This window comes from Bos grunniens, chromosome 26, assembly GCF_055505025.1.
Source record: "Bos grunniens cultivar Pamir isolate PY7600 chromosome 26, Bosgru_T2T1.0, whole genome shotgun sequence".
In the NCBI taxonomy this organism is placed as follows: Eukaryota; Metazoa; Chordata; class Mammalia; order Artiodactyla; family Bovidae; genus Bos; species Bos grunniens.
The window spans coordinates 22,493,152-22,515,497 of NC_141190.1; the positions used below are offsets into that span (position 1 = coordinate 22,493,152).

The 22,346-nt window shown below is 46.3% G+C and overlaps 1 protein-coding gene across 4 annotated transcripts; it reads left to right on the forward strand.

Moving 5' to 3' along the window:
- Positions 1–19: 19 nt before the first annotated feature.
- On the forward strand, positions 20–22,123 carry DPCD (deleted in primary ciliary dyskinesia homolog (mouse)). Of its 4 annotated transcripts, none has more exons than XM_086377357.1 (6): positions 20–115; positions 7,635–7,715; positions 13,421–13,545; positions 13,862–13,995; positions 21,164–21,364; positions 21,807–22,123. In XM_086377357.1, the coding sequence occupies exons 1-6, from the start codon at positions 52–54 to the stop codon at positions 21,832–21,834; spliced, it is 633 nt and encodes a 210-aa protein (XP_086233483.1). In that variant the 5' UTR covers positions 20–51; the 3' UTR covers positions 21,835–22,123. The 4 variants fall into 4 exon arrangements, with proteins under 4 accessions (XP_086233483.1, XP_086233484.1, XP_086233485.1 ...); XM_086377358.1 differs by having other exon boundaries at positions 21,164–21,266; XM_086377359.1 differs by lacking the exon at positions 21,164–21,364.
- Positions 22,124–22,346: the final 223 nt, after the last annotated feature.

The following is a 22,346-nucleotide window of genomic DNA, read 5'->3' on the forward strand; positions in this document are numbered from 1 at the left end:
GCGGAACGGTTGCCATGGCAGTGGCCAGGCACGCGGCTCGTTGGAGGGAAGATGGCGGTGACCGGCTGGCTGGAGAGTCTGCGGGCGGCAGAGAAGACGGCGCTGCTGCAAGACGGTAACTCGAGCCCCCCCCCCACCCCAATCCGCGAGCACCTTGTTCCTTTCCACCAGGGTCCAGCCCTCCGCGCTGGCGCCCCCGGGACGGGCCCAGCCCTGAGGGTAAGGCTGGAAGGTCGCAGCCTCCTGCCAGGGCAAGTTCTGCATTTGCAGATGAAGAAACCGAGGCTCATATAGATGAGGCGACTGGAACACCCTTCTCTGAACACCCCTAGTTTCCTCCACACTACCTCGCTCCTCTCTGCGTTCTGTTACTAATAAATAATTCTTTTCATGTTCACTATGTCATTTGCTCTTCACCGCAGCCCCGAGAGGCTGTTTTCCACTCTGTTTTACAGAAGAGGAAACTGAAATCCAGGATTTTAGGTTGGCTGCAGCTCCCCCAGTCAGTGGTAAAAGTGGATCTTGACCTGGGATCCCATGAACCCCAGTCTGGAGATGTGTCATAAGAGACGCAGGACACCTGCGCTGTAGTTAGGACTTTGCCTTTAATTTAGCGTGGGCTCCCCAGTCGGCCTCTTATATTTGAACCTCACTTTCCTCATCTGTAAAATGAGGTGAATTGATTATCTCTGTTATCTCTGAGGTCCTTTGCACTTGTAATGTTATGTTTGTAAGTGAACTTCTACATGTTCCTTGGGTCTTTAAAGGAGACAAAGCAACGCTTCCCGCCCCACCCCACCCCCTCCCCCGCCACTTCCCCCATTCCTGCTGGTTCTGGAAGAGGTAGACACAGGGGTATGGAATTCTGACTTTCTAACACCCTAGGATTGGCCAGTGCTTGACGGTCCCTTCCTGGACCCACTTGGCAGCCAGAATGAATTCGGTCTGAATTCCTTGTAGCTTTCAGGAAACTGGCAGGGACTGAAATCCACAGATAGAGGCCAGTCAAGAAAGCTTGGAAAGTGAAATCAGCTGGTCATTTGCTCCTTTATTCAGGCAGCATTTAGGGATGCTTTTACTGTGTGTTAAGTTGTGTGCTAGAGCAGATAGAAAACGACATGTTTCAGGAGTTCCCATAGTGGTCAAGAAAAAAAAGGTAAATAAATGAGAGAGTATGTGTTAAGTAGAAGTTGGACTTTTCTATAGAATGCCATGAGAGCACAGAGGTGGAAATGGTTCTTTCAGGAAGATCTGACAGAACAGGTGATGTTCATGGGCCCTAAAGGATAGATAGGTGTTTGCTAAGTGGAGAAGAGGGGATAGTTATTCCACCAAGAGTAACTCACACGTGAAGACACAGAGGTGTTAAAGTGTGTGGATGATTCCTAGGGGCATAACAAAACATTTAGTGAGGTTCAAGCCTTTACCCAGTCAGTCCTAATATCTACCTACACTCTGTCAGGTCCTGGGTGCTAGGATGCAAGAGTGAATAAAAGGTCCCTTTTCTCGAGGAGTGTTAAGGGGAAATGGTAGAACATGAAAAGAAATTGCAGAGAAGTTGGAGTTGTGATAGATCTCCTTTGCCAAACTAAAGATTTTGAACATTATCTCATAGGACGGTGAGATTTGTTTTTATTGGAAGAAGTACATAACATATAGTCACCATTTTAGCCTTTTTTAAGTGTAGTTTTGTGGCATTAAGTATATTCACATGGTTGTGCCCCCATTGCCACTATCCATCTCCAGAAGGTTCATTTTCAGCTGCAACTCCATACCCATTAGCTACTAACTCCTCAGCTGAAACTCTGTATCCATTAAACACTACTCCTCAGTCTCCTTATCTTCGGCCCTTGGCAATCGCCATTCTACTTTCTATCTTCATGAGTTTGGTTACAGCACGGACCTCATATAAGTGGAGTATATGATATTCGTTGTTTTGTGACTGGCTTATTTCACTTAGCATAATGTCTTCAAAATTCATCCATGTTGTTGCATGTGGAAATGAGGAAATGTCATTTGTTGCATGAGGAAATTTTGATTTCCTCCCTTTTTAAAGCTGAATAACATTCTTCCATTGTATGTATGAATATACCACATTTTGTTTATCCACTGGTGTGTCAGTGGACACTTGAGTTGCTTCCACTTCTTAAAAAATTAATTTTATGAATTTTTATTAGAGTATAGTTGCTTAACAACGTTGTATTTGTATCTGCTGTACAGCAAAGTGAAATCAGCTATTCATGTACTCCCTCGCTTTTGGATTTCCTTCCCATTTAGGTCACCACAGAGCATTCTGTAGAGTTCCCTATGCTATACAGTAGGTTTTCATTAGTTATCTATTTTTGCATAGTATTATATACATGTCAATTCTAACCTCCCAATTCCTCCCCAGTCCCCCCTTGATATCCGTACATTTGTTCCCTACGTCTGTGTCTCTACTTCTGCTTTGCAAAAGCATGTGTGTATGCTTAGTGGCTCAGTTGTGTCCAACTCTTTGCAACCCCATGGACTATAGCCCACCAAGCTCCTCTGTCCATGAAATTTTTCAGGCCAGAATGCTGGAGTGGGTTGCCATTTTCTCCTCCCAGGGATCTTCCAAACCCAAGGATTGAACTGGTGTCTTCTATGTTAGCAGGTGGATTCTTTACCACTGATTCGCATGGGAAGCCCTGCTTTGCAAATAAGATCATCTATATCATTTTTCGATATTCCACATATATGCATTAATATACATATTTTTTTCTTTCTAACTTCACTCTGTATGACAGTCTGTAGCTCCATCCATGTCTCTGTAAATGACCCAATTGTGTTCCTTTTTGTGGTTAATATTCCAATGTATATATGTTCCATATCTGTTTTAAAAAAAAAATTTTTTTTTGGAAACTATTTATTTTGGACTGTGCTGGGTCTTTGCTACCGCGCGTGAGATTTCTCTGTTGATAGTTAGACGATCGTGGGCAACTCTCTAGTTGCGGTGCACAGGCTTCTCGTGCCTAGATTCTGTTGTGGAGCACAGGCTCTAGCGCCCTCAGGCTTCATTAGTTACAGCACACGAGCTTAGTCGCTTTGCGACAGTGTGGAATCTTCCCAGATCAGGGATCGAACTTGTGTCCCCTGCATTGGCAGGCAGATTCTTAATCACTGGACCACCAATGACGCCCCTGTGCCGTATCTTTATCCATTCCTCTGTTGATGGACATTTAGGTTGCTTCCATGTACTAGCTATTGTAAACAGTGCTGCAATGAACATTGGAGTACATGTGTCTTTTTGAATTACAGTTTTTTCCGGGTGTGTGCCTAGTAATGGGATTGCTGGGTCATATCGCAGCTCTGTTTTTAGTTTTTTAAGGAACCTCCATACCGTTCTCCTTAGTGACTGTATCAGTTTACATTCCCGCCAACAGTGCATGAAATGAAAAGTGAAAGTGAAGTCTCTCAGTCGTGTGCGACTCTCTGTGACCCCGTGGACTGTAACCTACCAGGCTTCTCTGTCCATGGGATTCTCCAGGCAAGAATACTGGAGTGGGTTGCCATTTCCTTCTCCGGGGGATCTTCCTGACTCAGGAATTGAACTCGGGTCTCCCGGCTTGCAGGCAGTCACTTAATCCTCTGAGCCACCAACAGTGCATGAGGGTTCCCTTTTCTCTACACCCTCTCCAGCATTTATTGTTTGATGATGGCCATTATGACTGGTGTGAGGTGATATCTTATTGTAGCTTTGATTTGCATTTCTCTCATAGTTATGTTGAGTGTGTTTGTTGGCCATCTATGTGCCTTCTTTGGATAAATATCTATTCAGGGCTTCTGTCCATTTTTTGATTGGGTTGTTTTTTTTGCTATTGAGCTGCATGAGTTGCTTATATATTTTGGAGTTATTTTGTCAGTCACTTCATTTGCTAATGTTAATATTTTCGCCCATTCTGAGGGTTGTCTTTTCATCTTGTTTATGGTTTCCTTTTCTGTGCAAAAGCTTTTAATTTTAATTGGGTCTTTTTGTTTTTATTTATTTCGGTTTTTGTTTTTGTTCTTATTTTTGTTTTTATTCTTATTACTCAAGGAAGTGGGTTACTTCTGCTTTTTTTTTTAACCCTAAATAACTACTGCCGTGAACACAGATGTGCAAGTATCTATTCTAGTCCCCGCCTTTCACTTCCTTTGGAAGTGTTCAAACAAATACTTCATCAACCAGGATTTTGGTAAGTTTTTTTGTTAGTGATATCACAAAACAACATTGTTAGTTTTTTCTCTCCCTAATCAAAACCTAAAAAAGGAAACAAAAAACCCTAATGTGTAACTATGCCTTGTTAAACCACTCCTGGAGATCTGCCCTCCTGATGTGTATGTGAGTGGGCAGAGAATGTGGCTGTCTGCCCACCAAGAATCACTTCTCTTGATAATGACAACTCAGTACACTTTTTCATAAATCATTATTTTTTCTGTTGCGAATTGTTGATTTGTTCAATGATTGCTATTCCTGGTAATCCCATTATTTGCAGGAGGGGGACATCAGTATGTTAACAAGTTTTTTAGAAAAATTAAAACCAGAAAAAAGTAAAGAGTACATTGTATGTGAGGTCAGTGTTTTATGAGACTTGATATGATACATACAACACACAGACACATACGTATAGACACACACAAATACACATATGATCGATTACATATATACTGGATTGTGATCTATATCTTATTTCTTACCCTAGGTCCCATTCAGAAAGTTTGACAATCATTGGTCTAGAGAAACTGACTCTTTGTGAGCTATGTGGTATCTTTCATAAATAATTTATTTTCATTGTGGAAATATGAAAAATAAATAAACAAGTCATCCATAATCCTCCCATGTGGCGATAATAACAATTGACATTTTCATACAGAAACATCCATATTTTTTCCATGCATACAAGCTCACACACATACATTTTTTCTTTCACCAAAATATCATAGTAATATACTTAAATTTTTTTATATACACATACATGAGTACATTTAAAACTGACTGAGCTATGAGGGAAGCCCTAAATATGTATTAGAATGAAGTATAGATGAATATTATGATCTTGGGTAAGGGAGGATATTCTAAGCACAACTTCTGGATAATAACCACAAAGGAAAAAATAATTGACTATATAAAAAGTAAACATTTGTTTGAGAAAATCTACTTTAAACAAAAAGGCAATTAAAACAGACTATTTGCAACATGTGTGGCATGTGCTTACTATATACAAAGCTCAATCAGATTAGTAAGAAAAAGATGAATACTGAAATAAAATAGGCTAAGGCCTAAACATGTAATTCACTAGAAGTATGAGCAATAAACCCTTAGAATACTGTTCATCCTTATAACCTTAAAGCCATACAGATACCCTAGTATGGTTATTAGAGCCTCAACTTTGGCCTCAAGTGAGTTTAAGCCCAGGCTATCATTTCCTAGCTTTTATGACCTTGAACCAGTTACATGATCTTTAAGCCTCAATTTTCTTTATTTGTGAAAGACAAGTACTGGAGGCACAGAGGATTATTGTGAGAATTAAATGCAATAAAGTATGTAAAGCGCCTGGCCCATAGTAAGCACTGTGTCCTGCTGCACTGACGACCAGACTCCAGGGAAGAAGACGGTCAGGCCCGACACCCTCAGCTACTCACAGGCAGCCCCTTGTACCCGCCTCCTGACAGGACAGCCTCTGCCAGCTCTGTGAGCCAAACAAATGATTAAGGGTGGTGTAACCTAGGGGCCTATGGAGAGGCCCTGCAAATTTGGGGGTGAGTGTCCCCAGAGTACAAATTCGGAATGACGCGAAGAACAAGGTCTCGGGGAGTGAGTGGACAGCAAAAGGCTTGGTAGATTGGATGCAGTTGCAAGTGTTGGCTAGTGGCTCCTTCAGCTGATTAAGGGCCTTGGGGCTCTATTCATCAGGGAAACGCTGGGTACCTGATTGCTGGGCATTGGTACTGTCTCACTAAGGAGCCTACCTGTCTGTTTACCTGTCTGTAAAAATGGGAAATTATCTAGCCACTTTTAAGAAGATGCTTAGGATTATACTACTGAGATGGAAGAGTTGGTCTCGGAGATGCCCTTGAATTCTTTCCTTTTTTATCCTTTGAACATACATTACTTTTGTTTTAGTATGAAATTGTTTTAACATTTGTTTTCTTTTAAATTTTTATTGGCGTGTAGTTGCTTTACATTGTTGTATTAGTTTCTGCTGTACAGCAAAATGGATCAGCTACCTATATCTCCACTGTTTTGGATTTCCTTCCCATTTAGGTCACCACAAAGCACTGAGTAGAGTTCTCTATGCTGTACAATAGATTTCATTAGTTATCTATTTTATACATAGTATCAGTAATTTATATATGTCAATTCCGATCTCCTAGTTCATCTCATCCCCCCTTCCCCTTGGTATCCATGTTTGTTCTCTATGTCTCTGTCTCTATTTCTGCTTTGTAAATAAGACTGTCTATATCAGTTTTTTCAGATTCCACATATATGTGTTAATATGCGGTATTTATTTTTTCTTAATTCTGATTGCACTCTGTATGACATACTCTAGGTCTGTCTAGGCCACTACAAATGACCCAATTTCATTACTTTTTATGATTAATATTCCACATCTTCTTTATCCATTTCTTCTCTTCTTTCAATGAAAGATGAAGTGATGTTCTTTCATTCTTTCAATCAATATTTAGCTGAGCTCTTAAAATATGCCAAGTACTATGCTTAGTGTTTGGGAAACCATAGATAGAGGGGATAAAATCCTTCTTATCTTAGTAAAGAGACAGGCACTCATCATCCAGAATTCACACAAATGTAAAACCATAACCAAGGAAAATGCCATAGGGAGAATACGTGGGCACTCATGTCAGGTGCTGTGTGACAGGAATGGCATAGAGATGTGCAGAAGAAGGCAGAGTGAGGGGCACAGCTGGAGGGAGTTGCTGGTTGGGAAACCCAGTTCAGTAATCTGAGCACATGGGCTTGGTTTTAGGAACTGGGGAGAGAAAGGTAAATATGATATCATTCTTGAAACAGATACTTTTAAAAGTATCATACTATGAGATAAACGCTCCACTGTGGACATGAATAAAGCACCAGGAAGGCATAAAGAAATAAGTGATGAATTTTGCCGAAGTGGCTAGGAATGATAGTTTTAGGAAGACTTCCCAGTAGAAGTGACATTTCAGTTGGATTTTGAAGGGCAAGGAGGAGTTCAACAGTTGGGAAGAGTGGCTCAGACAGTAAAGAATCTGCCTGCAACGCTGGAGACCCAGGTTCAATCCCTGGGTCAGGACGGTCCCCTGGAGAAGGGAATGTCTACCCACTCCAGTATTCTTGCCTGGAGAATTCAAGTCCATGGGATCACAAAGAATCAGACATGACTAAGCAACTAACACTTTTTTAGAGCTATTGTTCGTAGAATAATCAGCAGAACAAAGACACGTTCAGGGAAAGCAAATGAGTCCCAGGACTTGTCTTAAAGTAATGGTGGGTGATGGTTGTCAAGGAGTTCGTGGGAGGCTCTGGGAAGATTTTTAATATGCCCATGGCTGTTAGTGTTTCCCAGGCAGATCTCTGGATCTGAAGGCCCATGGCAAGGGGAGGCCAGGGGTAAGACTCTCTTTTGCTTTGTGCCCAGGGAGAAGAAAGGTGCACTATTTGTTCCCCAATGGGAAGGAAATGGCCGAAGAGTATGATGAGAAGACAAACGAACTACTTGGTAAGTGACAGGGGCCCCCGGTGGGCCCTTAGGAACACTTGGGGTGACCTGAGCACAGGTACACAGGCCTAGCTGAGGCTTCATGGAGAAGCTCAGCAGTACACGTGGGAGCTCGGCGAGACTGAGGCCCTTGAGGCAGAATTGTTCCTGAGAATAACCCGAGGTCAGGGCCGGACACCAGAGATGCAATGGGTGTCCACTTGGCCAGTGAACCTCACTCCACCCCCAGGCAAATGAGAGAGTTAACTCTTCTAAGGTGTGATTGGGGGTGTAGAGAAACCACTGGGAAAATCTTCACAGAGAAGGTAGAATTGAAAGTAAGCCTTGTGGGCTAAGTCATGGTGAAGGCAGCTTTCCCTGCACTTTTTTGGCTTAATTTTTGTTTTGTTTTCTGAAACCATATCAGGAACAAGCAAGAATCAGAGGCAGCAGCTTCTGACCTTGCCTCAGAGGCAGCTCTGTTAAATATACCCCTTGTCTTGGAGAACGTCTGAATCAAAGGGAGGAGGAAGGAGAAATGGTGATTTTGCGGCATCATCACTTTCATTCCTGCAGCCCTTTTCCCTTTTTCTCTAAGAATAAGCTCATGAATAGAGGCTCCAGCTCAGATTTCTGGAAATTATTTGATTTGCTCATTCTCTGTTCTCAGGTATGCATATCAGCATGAACTGACTTCCCGAAGTTATGTGGCTGGTTCTTTGACCCAGGGCCTGAGGCTGTCAGCAGTGGGAGTTGGTCTCTTTTTATTAAGTTTCACCTGAAATGCTAAGACCAATGATGGAATCATGGGCTAGGTTATTTTCTTGTCATTATTCTTGACTTTAATTTCTTCCTGGGCCTGATGGACAGGTAGTACTGTTGAGGGAATTTCTTTTTCCCTTTTTCTGACAGCTCATAAATGTCTAGAACTGACAACATGGATCACATGGGTTTGCATTCTCTTCATCTCCAGTCTTAAAACATGTGTCCTGCGCATGCTCAGCCGCAAAGTGAAGTGTTGATCCTTCCTTATTATGAGCTGCTTGGGTTCCAGTCCCAATTGGTTTAATATGGTGCTATTAAAAAATCTTGATGTGTTTAGCATATGACACTGATTTGGTGGAAACCAGTACAGTAGTAATATCCTCACAATGCATGGTAATTTATAGCACTCCCAGGGGGTGACAGCCTTGGGATGCCTAATGGGGTGAGCTTATGAAAGCAGAGGTCACGTGGGCTGACCAGCACCATCACCAGGCCAAGGACTCGCCACAGCTCCTCTCGCTGAGCCCCCAGTGGCACTCTCTTCTTCTCACAGAGCGAATAATACAGCAATTGCTGCTGTGGCTATAAAAACAAACAAGTAAACCCCAAGGCCTCTTGGTTGTGCTTGGACACAAACTTGAAATGAAGAACAAGCCCAGGTTACTTCATTGGTAACATCCCATGTGAACCTGTTACTTTCCCTCGTGGCAGGTCAAGACTAGACAGGGGCCTCCCAACTCCTTTTTCTTAAAAGCAGAAATGGAGGTTCATAGGAGAATGTTGTTTGAAAAAGTCTACCTAAGGATAGTAATACTGTACCTTTTATTGGGCGCCATGCCAAGTGCTTTACACCAACCAGCCCCGTCACAGCTCAGCGTGGTAGGTAGGTGCTGCTGCATTAATTTTACAGTCAGGAAAACTGCAAGTTTCAGGAGCTTAAGCACCTTGCTCAGAAGCACATAGCTGGTTAGTTACAGGGCTTGGGTTTAAGCCTAGGTCTGTGTGATGAAGAGCCCGTGCTTTTAATCCACAACAACATACTGTTGGGAGTTGAGAATATTTAATCCTGTTTTGTTTTTTTAACTAAATTTTGTTCTCCTCAGAATGGCCCAAGTAGAGACTGGTGGGAGCAGGACAGAGGGGAACACTCCACTCAAACCAGTGGGCCCTTTGAACAGCTGACCCTTTTCTTATTCATCTCCAACCACCCCACCCCATGCCGGCCAGCTTGCAAAATACTGTTTGTTTTTAATTTTTAAGTATAAATAATCCCAGGGCCTGAACTGACTTTCACTTGTGCATTCGTTGAAGCAAAATATGGACAGGGTTTTTGTGGTGTAAATGGGAATGGTTTCCATTTTTTATTTTTTTCCAGCTAATTATACAAATTGGATAATTGGTCAAACTGGTTTTCTGTCTGAAAAACCCAGAAAGTAATTTATAGAGAGAATTACCAATAGTGCATCTGTCTGGGTCAGAGCCCTTCCAGTCGGTGTTAATAACCATAGTAGTGTCATATTTTTTTTCCTGCCCGCTCAATGCTATTCATCCCCACCCCCCACAATGAATGCTGTATGTGTATTCATAGAGAAAAAAAAACTGAAGGGCCCCATAACAATGATCGGAACATCAAACCAGCCCTAGAAGAACACAGCATGTCCAGGGGGGCCGAGGCTGAAGGGCAGGCCATCCCCCAGCGATTACATTCGGATTACCGGCTTAATCTGCTGTGGTATTTGACCGCCAGCCTAACCACCCCAGGCTGCATTTGGAGGATATTGAGCACTTTCATCCCCAAGCACTTCACCGGCTTTATAAATGACCCACTCGATTCCCTTCAGCCTCCTCAGGGATGGGACGTGGCAGCTGTTTAATAGCCACATAGCAATGTTGCAGTGTTTTAGGGCAGAAAAGAAGAATCCTGCATCCAGTTTAAGCTGCAGGGAGTATTTAGGAAAGGGGAATGTAATTACCCACACTGGAAGTGGGCCAGGGCTGGGAGCTCTGGGGAAGGAGGCCTTTAGGACCTCTACTTTCCAGCCCACCTGAAAGATGGGGCCTCCTTTCAGCAGTCAGGGACATCAGCCTGCTTCCTGCTGACTTAGGAAAAAGGCCCCAGGCGCTGCCTCCTTCATATATTCCCCATCAGACCCTTTACAGGGTCATTGAAAGTCTCCTTTCCAAGGACTGGCCCTGGCTCAGCCAGGAAGATATGACAGCGTCCCGGGGAGCTGCCTTGCACACACCAGTTTGGGTTTAACATATAATCAAATCAGAGTGACAGCAGGTGGAAACAGTCTTCTGTTGCCGCAGGAGCTGTCCTTGAGTTCAGGAACAAAGACAGGACAAGAAAGACAAGACGAAGCGTGTATTTGCATGTGTGCATCCATGCCCACATCCATGGGAGAAATAATAAGGACTTCACCAAAATCATTTATTGGCTCTTATCTCACAGGGGAATGAATACAGAGACCTTCTTCATATTCTAACAAAGAATTTAACCCCAAGGTGTTAAAAATGGTGAAACAGCCAAGGGTCCAAGTTTCTGTGACCTGAGTGGCTTTTAAGGCCAGCAGTAAGGAAACCAGTAGCTAACTTTCCATCTCCTTAGGGTCCTTTTGGGGAACATTTCTGTTCCAAACCCAATTATTCCATAGATAAGAGTAGAAAAGAGTAGATCAAAATTGGCTTTCCTGGCCACACTGGCACTGTGCTTCAGGACACATGATTTAACAAGGCCCGTGATCACCGGACACCTCACTTGTCCAGCCTCAAATAATTAAGTGTTTTTCAGAAATTAAATTTTCAAATAATTGAAGCTTTTCTTTTAAATGCTAAAATCTTAAAAAGAAATAGAGCTTTAAAAAAAAAAAACTAAAAATATTATATATGCTATTGAATATTTTTGAGGAGGACATTGCAACCCACTCCAGTATTCTTACCTGTAGAATCCCAATGGATGGAGGAGTCTGGCTGGCTACAGGGTCGCAAAGAGTTGGACACGACTGAAGAGACTTAGCACAGATAAATATTTATAGAATACAAGTTAGCCATTTACTAGTGATTCAGATTCTGGTCTTGGAGTTAGGAGACATGAATTTTACCTGTGGATTTTGCAAGTGAGTGTCTCTTTCTGAGCCTTGGTAATTCTTTATACTCTTCCTTGGAGAGAGGTAGCAGGGGTTGAAGGAGAGCAGGCAGGGAAGAATGCTATTTCTCATTTGAAAGATACAAGCATTGGACTGGACGCTTTCTAAAAGAACCTCCACCTTTAAGCTCTGTTTTGACTGTTCTCACCTCGGGATCCCATCAGGGTCTAAGGATGCTTGTTTGCCCTCACACCAAATGGTCCCACACGCTTTTTAGTTCTGACCCTGCACTCAGTGTGAGCTACCCCATCGTGCTGTTGTCAGTATGCCTGGGAAAAAATAATGTCCTGCCTTATTCTACACATCGCATTTTACACGTGTCTGAGTAAGAATCTGGGAGTGATCTTTTCTACAGTAGAGTGAGATACACGGGTCTGTCACAGTAAGTCGCAGCTTAGAGGCGTTTGTCGTTTCTGAATTTGTAGCTGTGAAGGCTGTAACCCAGAAGACTGGCTTCCTAGTTAAGCAAGGTATTACGAGAATAGATTTGGATGTACTTCTAGTCACAGTCCAGTCACTTAAGAGAGAAGTATTTGTGAGAAAAAAAAAAAAAGTTGCCTATAAAGCATATTTCCAAGTTTTACTCTTCCTTATTAATTTTCATTATAAACTTGGAAATGTGTTTCTAGGGAGAGTTTCTGGCCCTGAGACGTAATAAAATCACATTGCAGAATTCAACAGACCTTATAAAAGCACATATTCAAGGGAAAATCCTCATTTTACAGCATACTTTTGTGTTCAGCTTGTGTGCCTTACTTAGAGCAGGGAGGGTGTTTGGGGTTTGGCGCAGCTACTCAGAAGAAACCCATCCTGAGAATCACACTCACCCCCCGGCCCAGAAAAGGAGCAACCACCACAGGACACCGGGTGCTTTCTGAGTTGTTTAGCTCCTCACGGCCACTCCAGGAAGGCTGCTGGCCTGGAGCAGCGCCTGAGCCGCCACCTGGGAGACCCCCATTGCCTCAGGGAGGGAAGGAGCCGAGCGCTCGCGCTTGGGAAAGCCCCTTGTGGCCACGGGCTGCTGACAGCAGTCGGCCGTGACAGGGCTGGGTGGGGTCCCTGAGCATCCCAGTGGGGCTCTCAGTGTCTACTGCACTAGACTTTTCACTTAAAATTTCCATAAAAGTGTGGGCCTTACCGGAAAAAAAAATTCTTACGCAAACATCTGGGCTGTAAAATAGAAACGATTATTTGCATTATAAAAGGATGATTCCACTCTATAAGAAATTTATGTTAGATCTTTTATAAATAATACACTTAAAATATGGTGTGTGCCTCACGTTTCCTGTAAATACAACTGTGGGGGTGTTATTTTAAGCCAGGTACACCTGAAATGAGTAAACTTCTCAATTTGGACTTCTGAGTCATGAGACAAATCTGCTTATCAGCTTTCACACTCTTAACTCATTCTTCCTTTGCCTATTTTTAGAAGGAAGAATGCACATCAACTCAGGCTTCTTGGGATCCATATTTTCCCTGTTACTAGTAGCCACCCTTTTCCCAACCTTCACATCATCCCTGTGCTTGAAGTCATACCTGGGGGTTTCTGACTTCACTTGGCGCCTTTCATAGCTTTAATTCTTTTTGTCTGGGCTCCCTGATCTGTTGTTTACAAACTGTCTAATATTGAAAATGCTGTCCTGAGATTTCAGGGGTTGTGAGGTCCCTGCTCAGATGGATAAAGTTAGTCCATGAAGGCCTGTCGCTCCCACTTTTATCCTGTTCCTGTACCTAAAGTGATGTCAACGATTCAGCAGAAGAGAGCAGAACACCTTTCCTCCCCGTAATCCCACTGCTTCCTTCTCTCCTCAGTGAGGAAGTGGCGTGTGAAGAGTGCCCTGGGAGCCTTGGGCCAGTGGCAGATTGAGGTGGGAGAGCCAGCACTCCCAGGAGCAGGGAGCCTGGGGCCTGAACTCATCACGGAAAGCAATGCCAATGTATGTCTGTCTGTCAGGTGTCTTGGGGAGGCTGGGGGAGTGGGCTGCTAGCCCTCAAGGGCAGCCACCATGTCTTGTTCACCTCCTCATCTCCAGTGTGCCCACCTGGATGCAGTTCCCTTGAATGGATACCCAAAGGGTTCTGGCTTAGTCATCCCAGAGCAGGGGCTCCAGGCTTCGTAGGTCACAGCAGTGGAAGCATCAGAGGAGAGCTAAGGAGCTCCCATTTTGTCCCCGGGTAGAGCTTTGTGGAGGGGAGCCATCCCTTCCTACCCCTCTCCAAGAATAGTCCTTGAATTGGATTTGCCTTCTGCAGCCCATATTCGTGCGCAAAGACACCAAGATGAGTTTCCAGTGGCGAATTCGAAACCTCCCGTACCCTAAGGATGTTTACAATGTCTGTGTGGACCAGAAGGAGCGCTGTGTTGTTGTCAGAACAACCAACAAAAAGTAAGTGGCATGGTAGGCACCTGCCTACTTGTGTATGAACAAGGTGGGGGTGGGGTTTGACCTAGGGTTAGGACTCAGACAGTTCCCCACCCCAGAGGGTAGAGCAGCCTCCTCTTCCAGGGCTGAGAGGGGCAGAAGGGCTTTACTACAGCCCTAGAGCATTGGAGAAGGAAATGGCAACCCACTCCAGTGTTCTTGCCTGGAGAATCCCAGGGACAGAGGAGCCTGTTGGGCTGCCTTCTATGGGGTCGCACAGAGTCGGACATGACTGATGCGACTTAGCAGCAGCAGCAGCAGAGTAGGTACTAAAAGCTGAAGGGCTTTCTCTCTTCGGCCCTTGAATACTGTAATCAGAACCAGCTTGAATATTGTACTCAGCTCCATCAGGGCAGGGAAATTTGAACAATGAGTGTCTGGTCCAGTACTTGGCATATGCTGGAGCTCAGTAAACATTTGTTGGATGAATGAGGGGATGAGGAAATCACCCAGCCACTGACTTGCGATCTTAGGTGGTTCTGCTGTAAGGTTACTATGCCTTGACCTCTGGCTGGCTCCAGTCCATGATGAGCTTGGAGCTGGCAGGGAGCCAGAGCCTGGAAGGCACACCTGTCTGAGGTGGCAGTTACAGAGGTGTCTGGGAGCAGCAAACTTGATCCAACCCCCCTGGGGGTAGGGGTGTCCCTAGAGGGACAGGGGGTGAGTGCTTCTTGGAAGTCTCCTGCATGATGTTTCAAAGAGTGTGCTCACATCCCTTTTCCTCCTCTTCTCATGGCCTGCTCAGTTCAGTTCAGTTCAGTCGCTCAGTTGGGTTGAGGGGACAGAAGGTGACCGAGGTGGAGATCTGATCCTGGCGGGACTGCTTCTTGGCTGATTATCTTGGAAATGCACTGATCTCGTTTGGGTTTCTGGAACTCTGACTGACCACAGAAGAGAAGAGCCCCGTAATGACTTGGTTGTGAACTGAATCAGAGGGATTGCAGTGTAGGACCAACTCCCATGAAATAGATTTAGGGCATTGAGATGGGAGGTTTTATGAGTTACTAGTCCACAGACGGTGAAGCTACCCAGCATGTCTCATGGGGTGCTCAGCTTAGGCCAGAGATGCCCCCTCCAGTTTACCTAGAGTAAGGAGGACCCAGTATTGGTCCATCTTCTCAGGCGGTGTGGTGCCAGCCTCCCACCATCTCTCTCAGGTCCATGATGCCACAGGGAAGCAGTGTGGCTCCCAGGCTCCCCTGGTGCAACCCTGGGTTCACCCTCCTCTCTGACCCCCACACCCTGTCACTTTGGCAGGGTTAAGGGGTGGGGAAGGGGTGGAGATGAATGAATTAATTTCAGGATTATTGCTGTACATGCAGCCAGCAGCCCCTAAAGTGAGACTTGTCTATAAATATAAAGTCATAATAATAAGGGTTTGCGTTTGTAAAGCACGTTATAGCCCTCAGATAAAAGGCAGTTTATTCCCGTTATTGTTCTCATCATTAACAGGAGTCAGTGCCTAAAGTAGAATTTAGCAATTTCAGACAACAGAGAAATTGCCTTTAGGAAAACAAACTCCATGCTTCAGCAAGCATTCCCTGGCGTCAGAGGCCCTGGGCCCAAACTAGGAACAAAAGTGCTTCTGATAGCGCTTGAATCTGCAGCCCAGCAGTTTGTGGAGCTGGCTGCTGCCTCCCTTTTGTCCCCCAGAGGTCACTGTCGAATATAGATATCAAGCAAAAATGTGATTACCAAGGAGCGAGAGAAGAGAGGCTAGCTAGCTCACCAGAAAATTCATCTGCAGGCCGGTCCTCTGGGTCCCATCTCCTGCGCATATCCAACCATAGGTGGCACTGTTGGCCAGGCGCTCCACTCCAGCGCCCCGGGCAAGGGGAGATGCTGCTGAACTGCCCGGTGAGGCCAGGTGGGATGGAGTCGTGCCTCCAGAGGGAGCAGGACCAGGATCGGATTCCCACCGAGGGGAGAGTATGTGAGTGCTCACTTCAGGGCCTGCACTGAGATCTCAGGGTCAGTGCGGCCCAGCCTGGCGCAGCACAGCCTCGGGACCCTCTGCTGGGAGGAAGGCGGGAGAGGCTGCTAAGCCCTCAACCGGCTCCTCCTGAGCCTAGTGGCATGTTCATTTTCTACTTGGAGTAGTAACACGTCCTGTACCTTTACTTCCTCTAACTATACACAACTCAGTGGCTATTCCTTTGAGCAGAGTTTAACTTTTTCAAGGTACTGTAAAACTATTTTCTGATCATCATACCACCCAGTGGTGGACAGGGTATGTATAATTCTCGTGCTGTATATGAACGATTCCGTGAGAGCATCTATAAAGTCAGCGTGATGCGCTTGACTTACTGGAGGGGATAGTGACGGTTTTCATGCCCAGGCCTCTGCAGTTTCCACCACACTGTGGCTTTTCTGATTTGATGTCCTTCACCTGAAGGTTCCATGTCTGCCCTGATTCTAATATTCTGGAATATGGTCATCAGTAAAAGCCAGAGTCCCTGAAAAACTGGGTTTGCCACTTTTCTTGATAGAATTGATTCCAGTGAATTATGTCCTTGGCCTCAGGTAATAGCAAGAGATGAACCAGGGAAGGAAGAAGCTGCTTTTCTGGGATCTGATTGTGGCGTCATCTGTTCCCATCATCTGTTAGGAATGCTTGTGCAGAGAGAAGGTTCTGAGCCTCAGCCTTAGAAGCTGGCAGCTCTGAGTGGAAGGAGCTGGGCGTGGAGTAGGAGGATGTCAGCTTGAATCTGGCCTCTGCTACATATTAATCATGGCATTTTTGGGCAAGGTTTCCTCATCTATCACAGGAGAATACTCCTGCGTACATCATAGATTGTTTGGGGAATTAGAAAATTGTATATTGTACTCAGCCCTGTGGCCGGCCTGAGGAAATTAGAGCCTAAAGAGAGTTTGGCTGATTTGACATTGGTAATACTAACTCTGTGGGAGTGTTAATAGGCATCTCTAGAAAAAAGGATTCTGTGGTCAAATAAGGTTAGGAAACTGAATTAAATGGGTTTCTCTTTGGTAGGACTTCTGAGAGCCTGAAATATGTGAATGTGCATTATAGGCAGAGGTGACCAGTTTGTCTGGAGTGTTGATGTTTAAGCAAGAAGGAAGATGGGCCTACTGATCGTCTAAGGGACAGACTGACTACAGGCTTCCCTCGACCACTCTGGCCAAGCCTGTGTGCAGAGCACCCACGGGAGGTCTGTGGGCCCAGCCCATGTGACTCCACAGCCGTCCTGCTTCTACTATCAGCTTCCTTCAGAGCCGCTCTCTCTAGGCCTGCTCTCTTGTGCCCTTTCTCAGTTCAATGCGAAGGGAGAACAAGCTGGGAAAGGACTGGGAATGGGGAAGGGAATATAGCAGAGAAAGAGAGTGATGCAGTGCTGTAGGTCATCTCTGAAAGAGTGAAGGAGCTGTCTTTTTGCACAGCTTGGAGACAGGTACCAGGTTAGCCTGTTCTGTTCCCAGTGACTTAAAAGTTCATCTGGGGCAGCTATTTTATTTGAGAAAGGAATCTGGAGGAAGAAACAGATCCTGGAGTTAAGTGGCCTGCCCAGAGTCACAGGGCAGGGCCAGGGGTCCTCCTGGGAGCCCTTACTTCCACACACATCTTTGCACGCTTTTACATTCAGAAAGGAAGGCCACTCTGTGTTAGAGGGAGTGCTCAGGAGACCTGCATAGTGGTTGAATCCTGGGGGAGACCACCCCCCATCTCTGCCCCATCCTTGGAACCTAGATGGTCTGATCCTTTGAGGTGAGAATGGAGAGCGATAGAGGAGTCAGGAGATTGAGGGGATTATCACTGTAATAAGGGCATCTCCCTTTACCAGTTTTATGACGTGGACAAGATACCTGACTTGCCTATGCCTCAGTCTCCTCTTCTATAAAAGAGGATGACAGAAGCAGCCAACCTGAGAGCGCTGTTTTCAGGAGTCAGTGTGTGAACAGTGCCCGGCACGGATTTAGAATTCATAAATGTCACCTCTCACTGTGTGGCTGAGACTGAGGATAGTGAAGGCAGGTGAGAATGGGGGTTGTTGCACATCAGCTAAAAGCCCAGGGACTACCCCACTATAAAGGCCTAGCTTTCAGCAGAAACAAGATTTCAGGCAGCGATATGGCCTTGTTTCTTCTTCATCCTTAAAGCCCCAGGTCACAGCTCTGGACAGAGTTGATGCCTAAGAAATGTTTGCTGCCTGCCTAGGGCTGCCAGAGGCTGGGCGTTTGGACTTGCCTGGAAGCACAGTGGGTCCGTCTCTAGTCCAGGCGCTGGTGAGAAGGTGAACCATGGTATTCTCAGGGCAAATCCCAAGGCAGGGATAGAGATAAGGGGGTGTGAGCTGTTTCTTGAGGAGAGAAAGCAGATGCCTCATGCTCCCTTGAAGGCTGCCCATCAGGAGCCCCTGAAAAGATGGGTTTAACCTCAACCAATAAACTAAATCCATTAGAATAGACTCAAAACAGTGAGCCCCCAGACCTACTCTGCCACCACCTCCCTGCCATGTGAGAGGTGATGGGAGTACCACGGGGACGCTGAGGCAAGTCGTGCAACTCGAGTTCCCTTTGATCTTGTCATTGCTGTTGAGGCCAAGCCCTGGACTCTACCTCCCCTGCCTGGGGCATGTGCCTTGACAGCGTGGGACACAGGTGTGTCCCTGTCCCCCCTCCCCAGCACACAGCCAGGTAGGCATTGAGGACATGCCACGTTCTGCACAGCGAGGCCTTACACAGGCCCACTGGGTTCAGTTGAGCCGTGTGTGCCAGGCTGCTGCTCTCCCGCTTCTGCTGCTTGTGTATATTTGCAGGGAAGATGTTAACACTTCCTAACAAGCCTTTGTGTTCATCTAATCTCCGCTGTTTAACCTTTGACTCCCTCCCTATTATCAGTGTCTGCCACCTTTGCTGGCCAGACCAAGGGCCCCAGGAAGAGCCCTCAGCCTGGGCTGGCTAGGAGGAGGATGAGGCCGACATTCCACCCCGGTCTGCAGGCAGATGGATCGCCTTTCCCTGGGGCAGAGCTTTGGAAAATAAAGCAAACTTGTGGTGCCATTAGGATCCCCCAACCCCCACTCCTTTTGAACTGTCAGCCTTTAAGTAAACATTCTTTTCCTGCCGTGGGTCCCAGCACCTTGGCGGGGAGTGAGGAACCTGGGAGGAGAGGGGGCCCTGAGAGTCCTCACTGAACAAGGGATTTCAGCAGGGAGAACAGGGCAGAAATGCTGCCTTGATGTCAACTCTGAGTCCCCAGGGCATCAGGGCTTTTGAAGTGGACTGGGGGGAGCTGCCATAGGACCAGGCCCCTCTGAAGTATTAAAAGCCAGTCCTCTCCAGGCCCTCACTTGTGTGTGTTTGTGCCTGTCTGCAGTGTTCTCTGCGCAGGCCACAGCCTCGTGGCAGCACTGATGCCATGCCTGGGTGACAGGTCTGGCAGCCACCAGCCAGAGCCTAGGTGACACTTCCACCAAGGAAAATGCCAGACGGTCCTGTTGCTAGAGATGAGGAGGCCATTCTTAGTGCTCCAATGTAATAAGCTCCAGACCAGGATTGGGGAACTTTAATCTGACCCTACTAACTGGCTGTGAAACCAAGCAAGATAATTCACCTCTCTGAGCCCGAGTTTCCTCTTTGGTAAAGGAGGTCAAATTTCCTGCAAAATCCGGTTACAGACATTATGGGTTGGATGTTACTATCTGGGTGGTCGTTTTTGTTTAATTTTGGGTGCACTGCTCTGCATGTGGGATCTTAGTTCCTTGACCAGGGATCAAACCTGCACCCCCTGTATTGGAGGCACGAAGTCTTAACCACTAAACTGCCAGGTGAGTCCCAGGGTTCCCCCCGCCGCCGCCCCAACTAAAGGGATCGTTCATGGCAAATAAATGGGGAAACAGTGGTTGACTTTATTTTGGGGGGCTCCGAAATCACTGCAGATGGTGACTGCAGCCATGAAATTAAAAGATGCTTACTTCTTAGAAGAAAGTTATGACCAACCTAGACAGCATATTAAAAAGCAGAGAGATTACTTTGTCAACAAAGGTCCATCTAGTCAAGGCTATGGTTTTTCCAGTGGTCATGTATGGATGTGAAAGTTGGACTGTGAAGAAAGCTGAGCGCCGAAGAATTGATGCTTTTGAACTGTGGTGTTGGAGAAGACTCTTGAGAGTCCCTTGGACTGCAAGGAGATCCAACCAGTCCATCCTAAAGGAGATCAGTACTGGGTGTTCATTGGAAGGACTGATGTTGAAGCTGAAACTCCAATACTTTGGCTACCTGATGTGAAGAGCTGACGCATTGGAAAAGACTCTGATGCTGGGAAAGATTGAGGGCAGGAGGAGAAGAGGACAAAAGAGGATGAGCTGACTGGATGGCATCACTGACTCAATGGACATGGGTTTGGGTGGACTGTGGGAGTTGGTGATGGACAGGGAGGCCTGGCGTGCTGTGGTTCATGGGGTTGCAAAGAGTCGGACACGACTGAGCGACTGTACTGAACTGAACTGAAAGGGATCATTAATCTCTGGACTGGCACCTGCAAATGAGGGGGACCATGTGTGATATGTGAAAATGGAGTAGGGTCTTATGGTCAGCAAAGTAGGCCAGAACCCCAGAGATCGGGCTTCTGTGATGAGTCACACGGCTTGTTCTCTTAGGGAGATTTCTCCTTGTGGATTAACTTCCCTCTCTTGCCTATAAGTGGAGTCAGGCTAACCCTAAAAGAGGGAGAGGTAGCAGAGGGCCTCAGTAAAGTGCCATGTAAGTGCCACTGTCAGTCCCCAGCTCTGGAAGACAGCCTTAGGTGTCCTTATTCTGTCCTTGTTTGCAGACATAGCTGTTTTCTTGGGGTGCTGAGGAGGTAGCGCTTGCCTGGCCCAGTTGTGTTTCCCGGGAGGCTTCTTCCACATGTCTCTGGGATTGATGAACTTGAAATATGAGTCACTCTAACCCCTGGTCTAATCAAGGAATTATGACTGGCCAGAAGGCCTTTCATTCTTTTCTTTCCAGGGTCACTAAGCTCTAAAATACTGGCCTTCTAACTGGCTTCCCTTCTTCCTCTTTGGCTGGGGGGTGGGGAGGACTGTATAGAAGCTTGGCATTAAAGGGCCTGATGCCCATCTGTGGGGGTCCCCATGCTGGGTGTTCTCACGGCCTCTTGGTGTCCCCACAGGTACTACAAGAAGTTCTCCATTCCTGACCTAGAAAGATACCAGCTACCTCTGGATGAATCCTTGCTGAGCTTTGCTCACGCCAACTCCACTCTCATTATCTCTGTGAGATTCGTTCAGACTTCTTGGCCACTGTGTCAGGGAAAGGCTCCTTCTTTTGCCCACTTCCCAGTTACTCAGTTGCAGCCCCAACAACTCCTGGGGTATGCTTGCTAGGGAACAGGCCTCTCCAACAGAATGGGATGACCAGGCGAGGGCTCAGGAGACTGATTTTAAAATCACAGCTAGAACTGGGTAGAGGGTGATGGGGAGGGGTGAGATCCACAGAACTGGAGCTCTAGAAGGTCCAAAAGCCTACCTGTACCCCCACGTGACCTTAAGCAAATCATTCAACCTTGTAGGCCTCAATTCCCTCGTCTTTGAATAAAGGGAGCAGAAGGAGGATCTCCCTAGTGGGCCAGTGGTTAAGACTTTGCCTTCCTATGCAGGGGGCATGGATTCAATCCCTGGTTGGGGAACTAAGATCCGACATGCCTTGTGGTTTGGCCAGAAATGGGGCAGGGGGCCCTGAGTGTGTTGGGTGGAGGCTGTGTGTTGAAAGGGGTGATATGATTGATTCATGTCTTCTCCTCGCTCCATCCTCAGTACCAGAAGCCAAAGGAGGTCCTGGTAGCTGAGTCAGAGCTGCAGAAGGAACTGAAGAAGGTAAAGACAGCCCACAGCAGTGACGGGGACTGCAAGACTCAGTAGCTGACGCCTGAGCCTGACTTCTGACACTGGGTGGGTGAGGCTTTTGCTGTAGGCCTGTGAGACTTTGGGCTTGGGCCTTTCTGGCACAGGGGCAGCCTCTCTCCTCCCAGGAGCTGTCTAAGCTTTTTAAGAACTGGGCCTCAGGGCGTTCCTAGCCCTAGGTCGTGGTCTTCCCTCCTGAGTAAAGCAATTCTGAGTCACTGTGTGTGCTACCCCCGTGTCCTCTGGTGCTTCTGCCCCCAGGGAGGGCTGGCGAGGACATTTCCTTCTTCGCTAGCCTCTGGACCTTCAGTGTAGAACCTTCCACGTAAAGGTATGGGTCTTAGATGGAGAGGAGGATCAGGGAAGCCTGACGCCAGCAGGGCAGGGCCCCAACCTGTTTGCAGCCCAGGATATTATGACACTGTGGGTGTAAAGTCAGCATAAGGCTTGCAG

Bases quoted from the DNA above. Each gene is read 5' to 3' on its own strand.
- DPCD (XM_086377357.1), top strand. From the start codon at position 52: ATGGCGGTGACCGGCTGGCTGGAGAGTCTGCGGGCGGCAGAGAAGACG. The intron at 7,716-13,420 runs GTAAGTGACAGG...TTCTCTCCTCAG, and splicing joins GAAGACAAACGAACTACTTG to TGAGGAAGTGGCGTGTGAAG. The intron at 13,996-21,163 runs GTAAGTGGCATG...GTGTCCCCACAG, and splicing joins GTCAGAACAACCAACAAAAA to GTACTACAAGAAGTTCTCCA.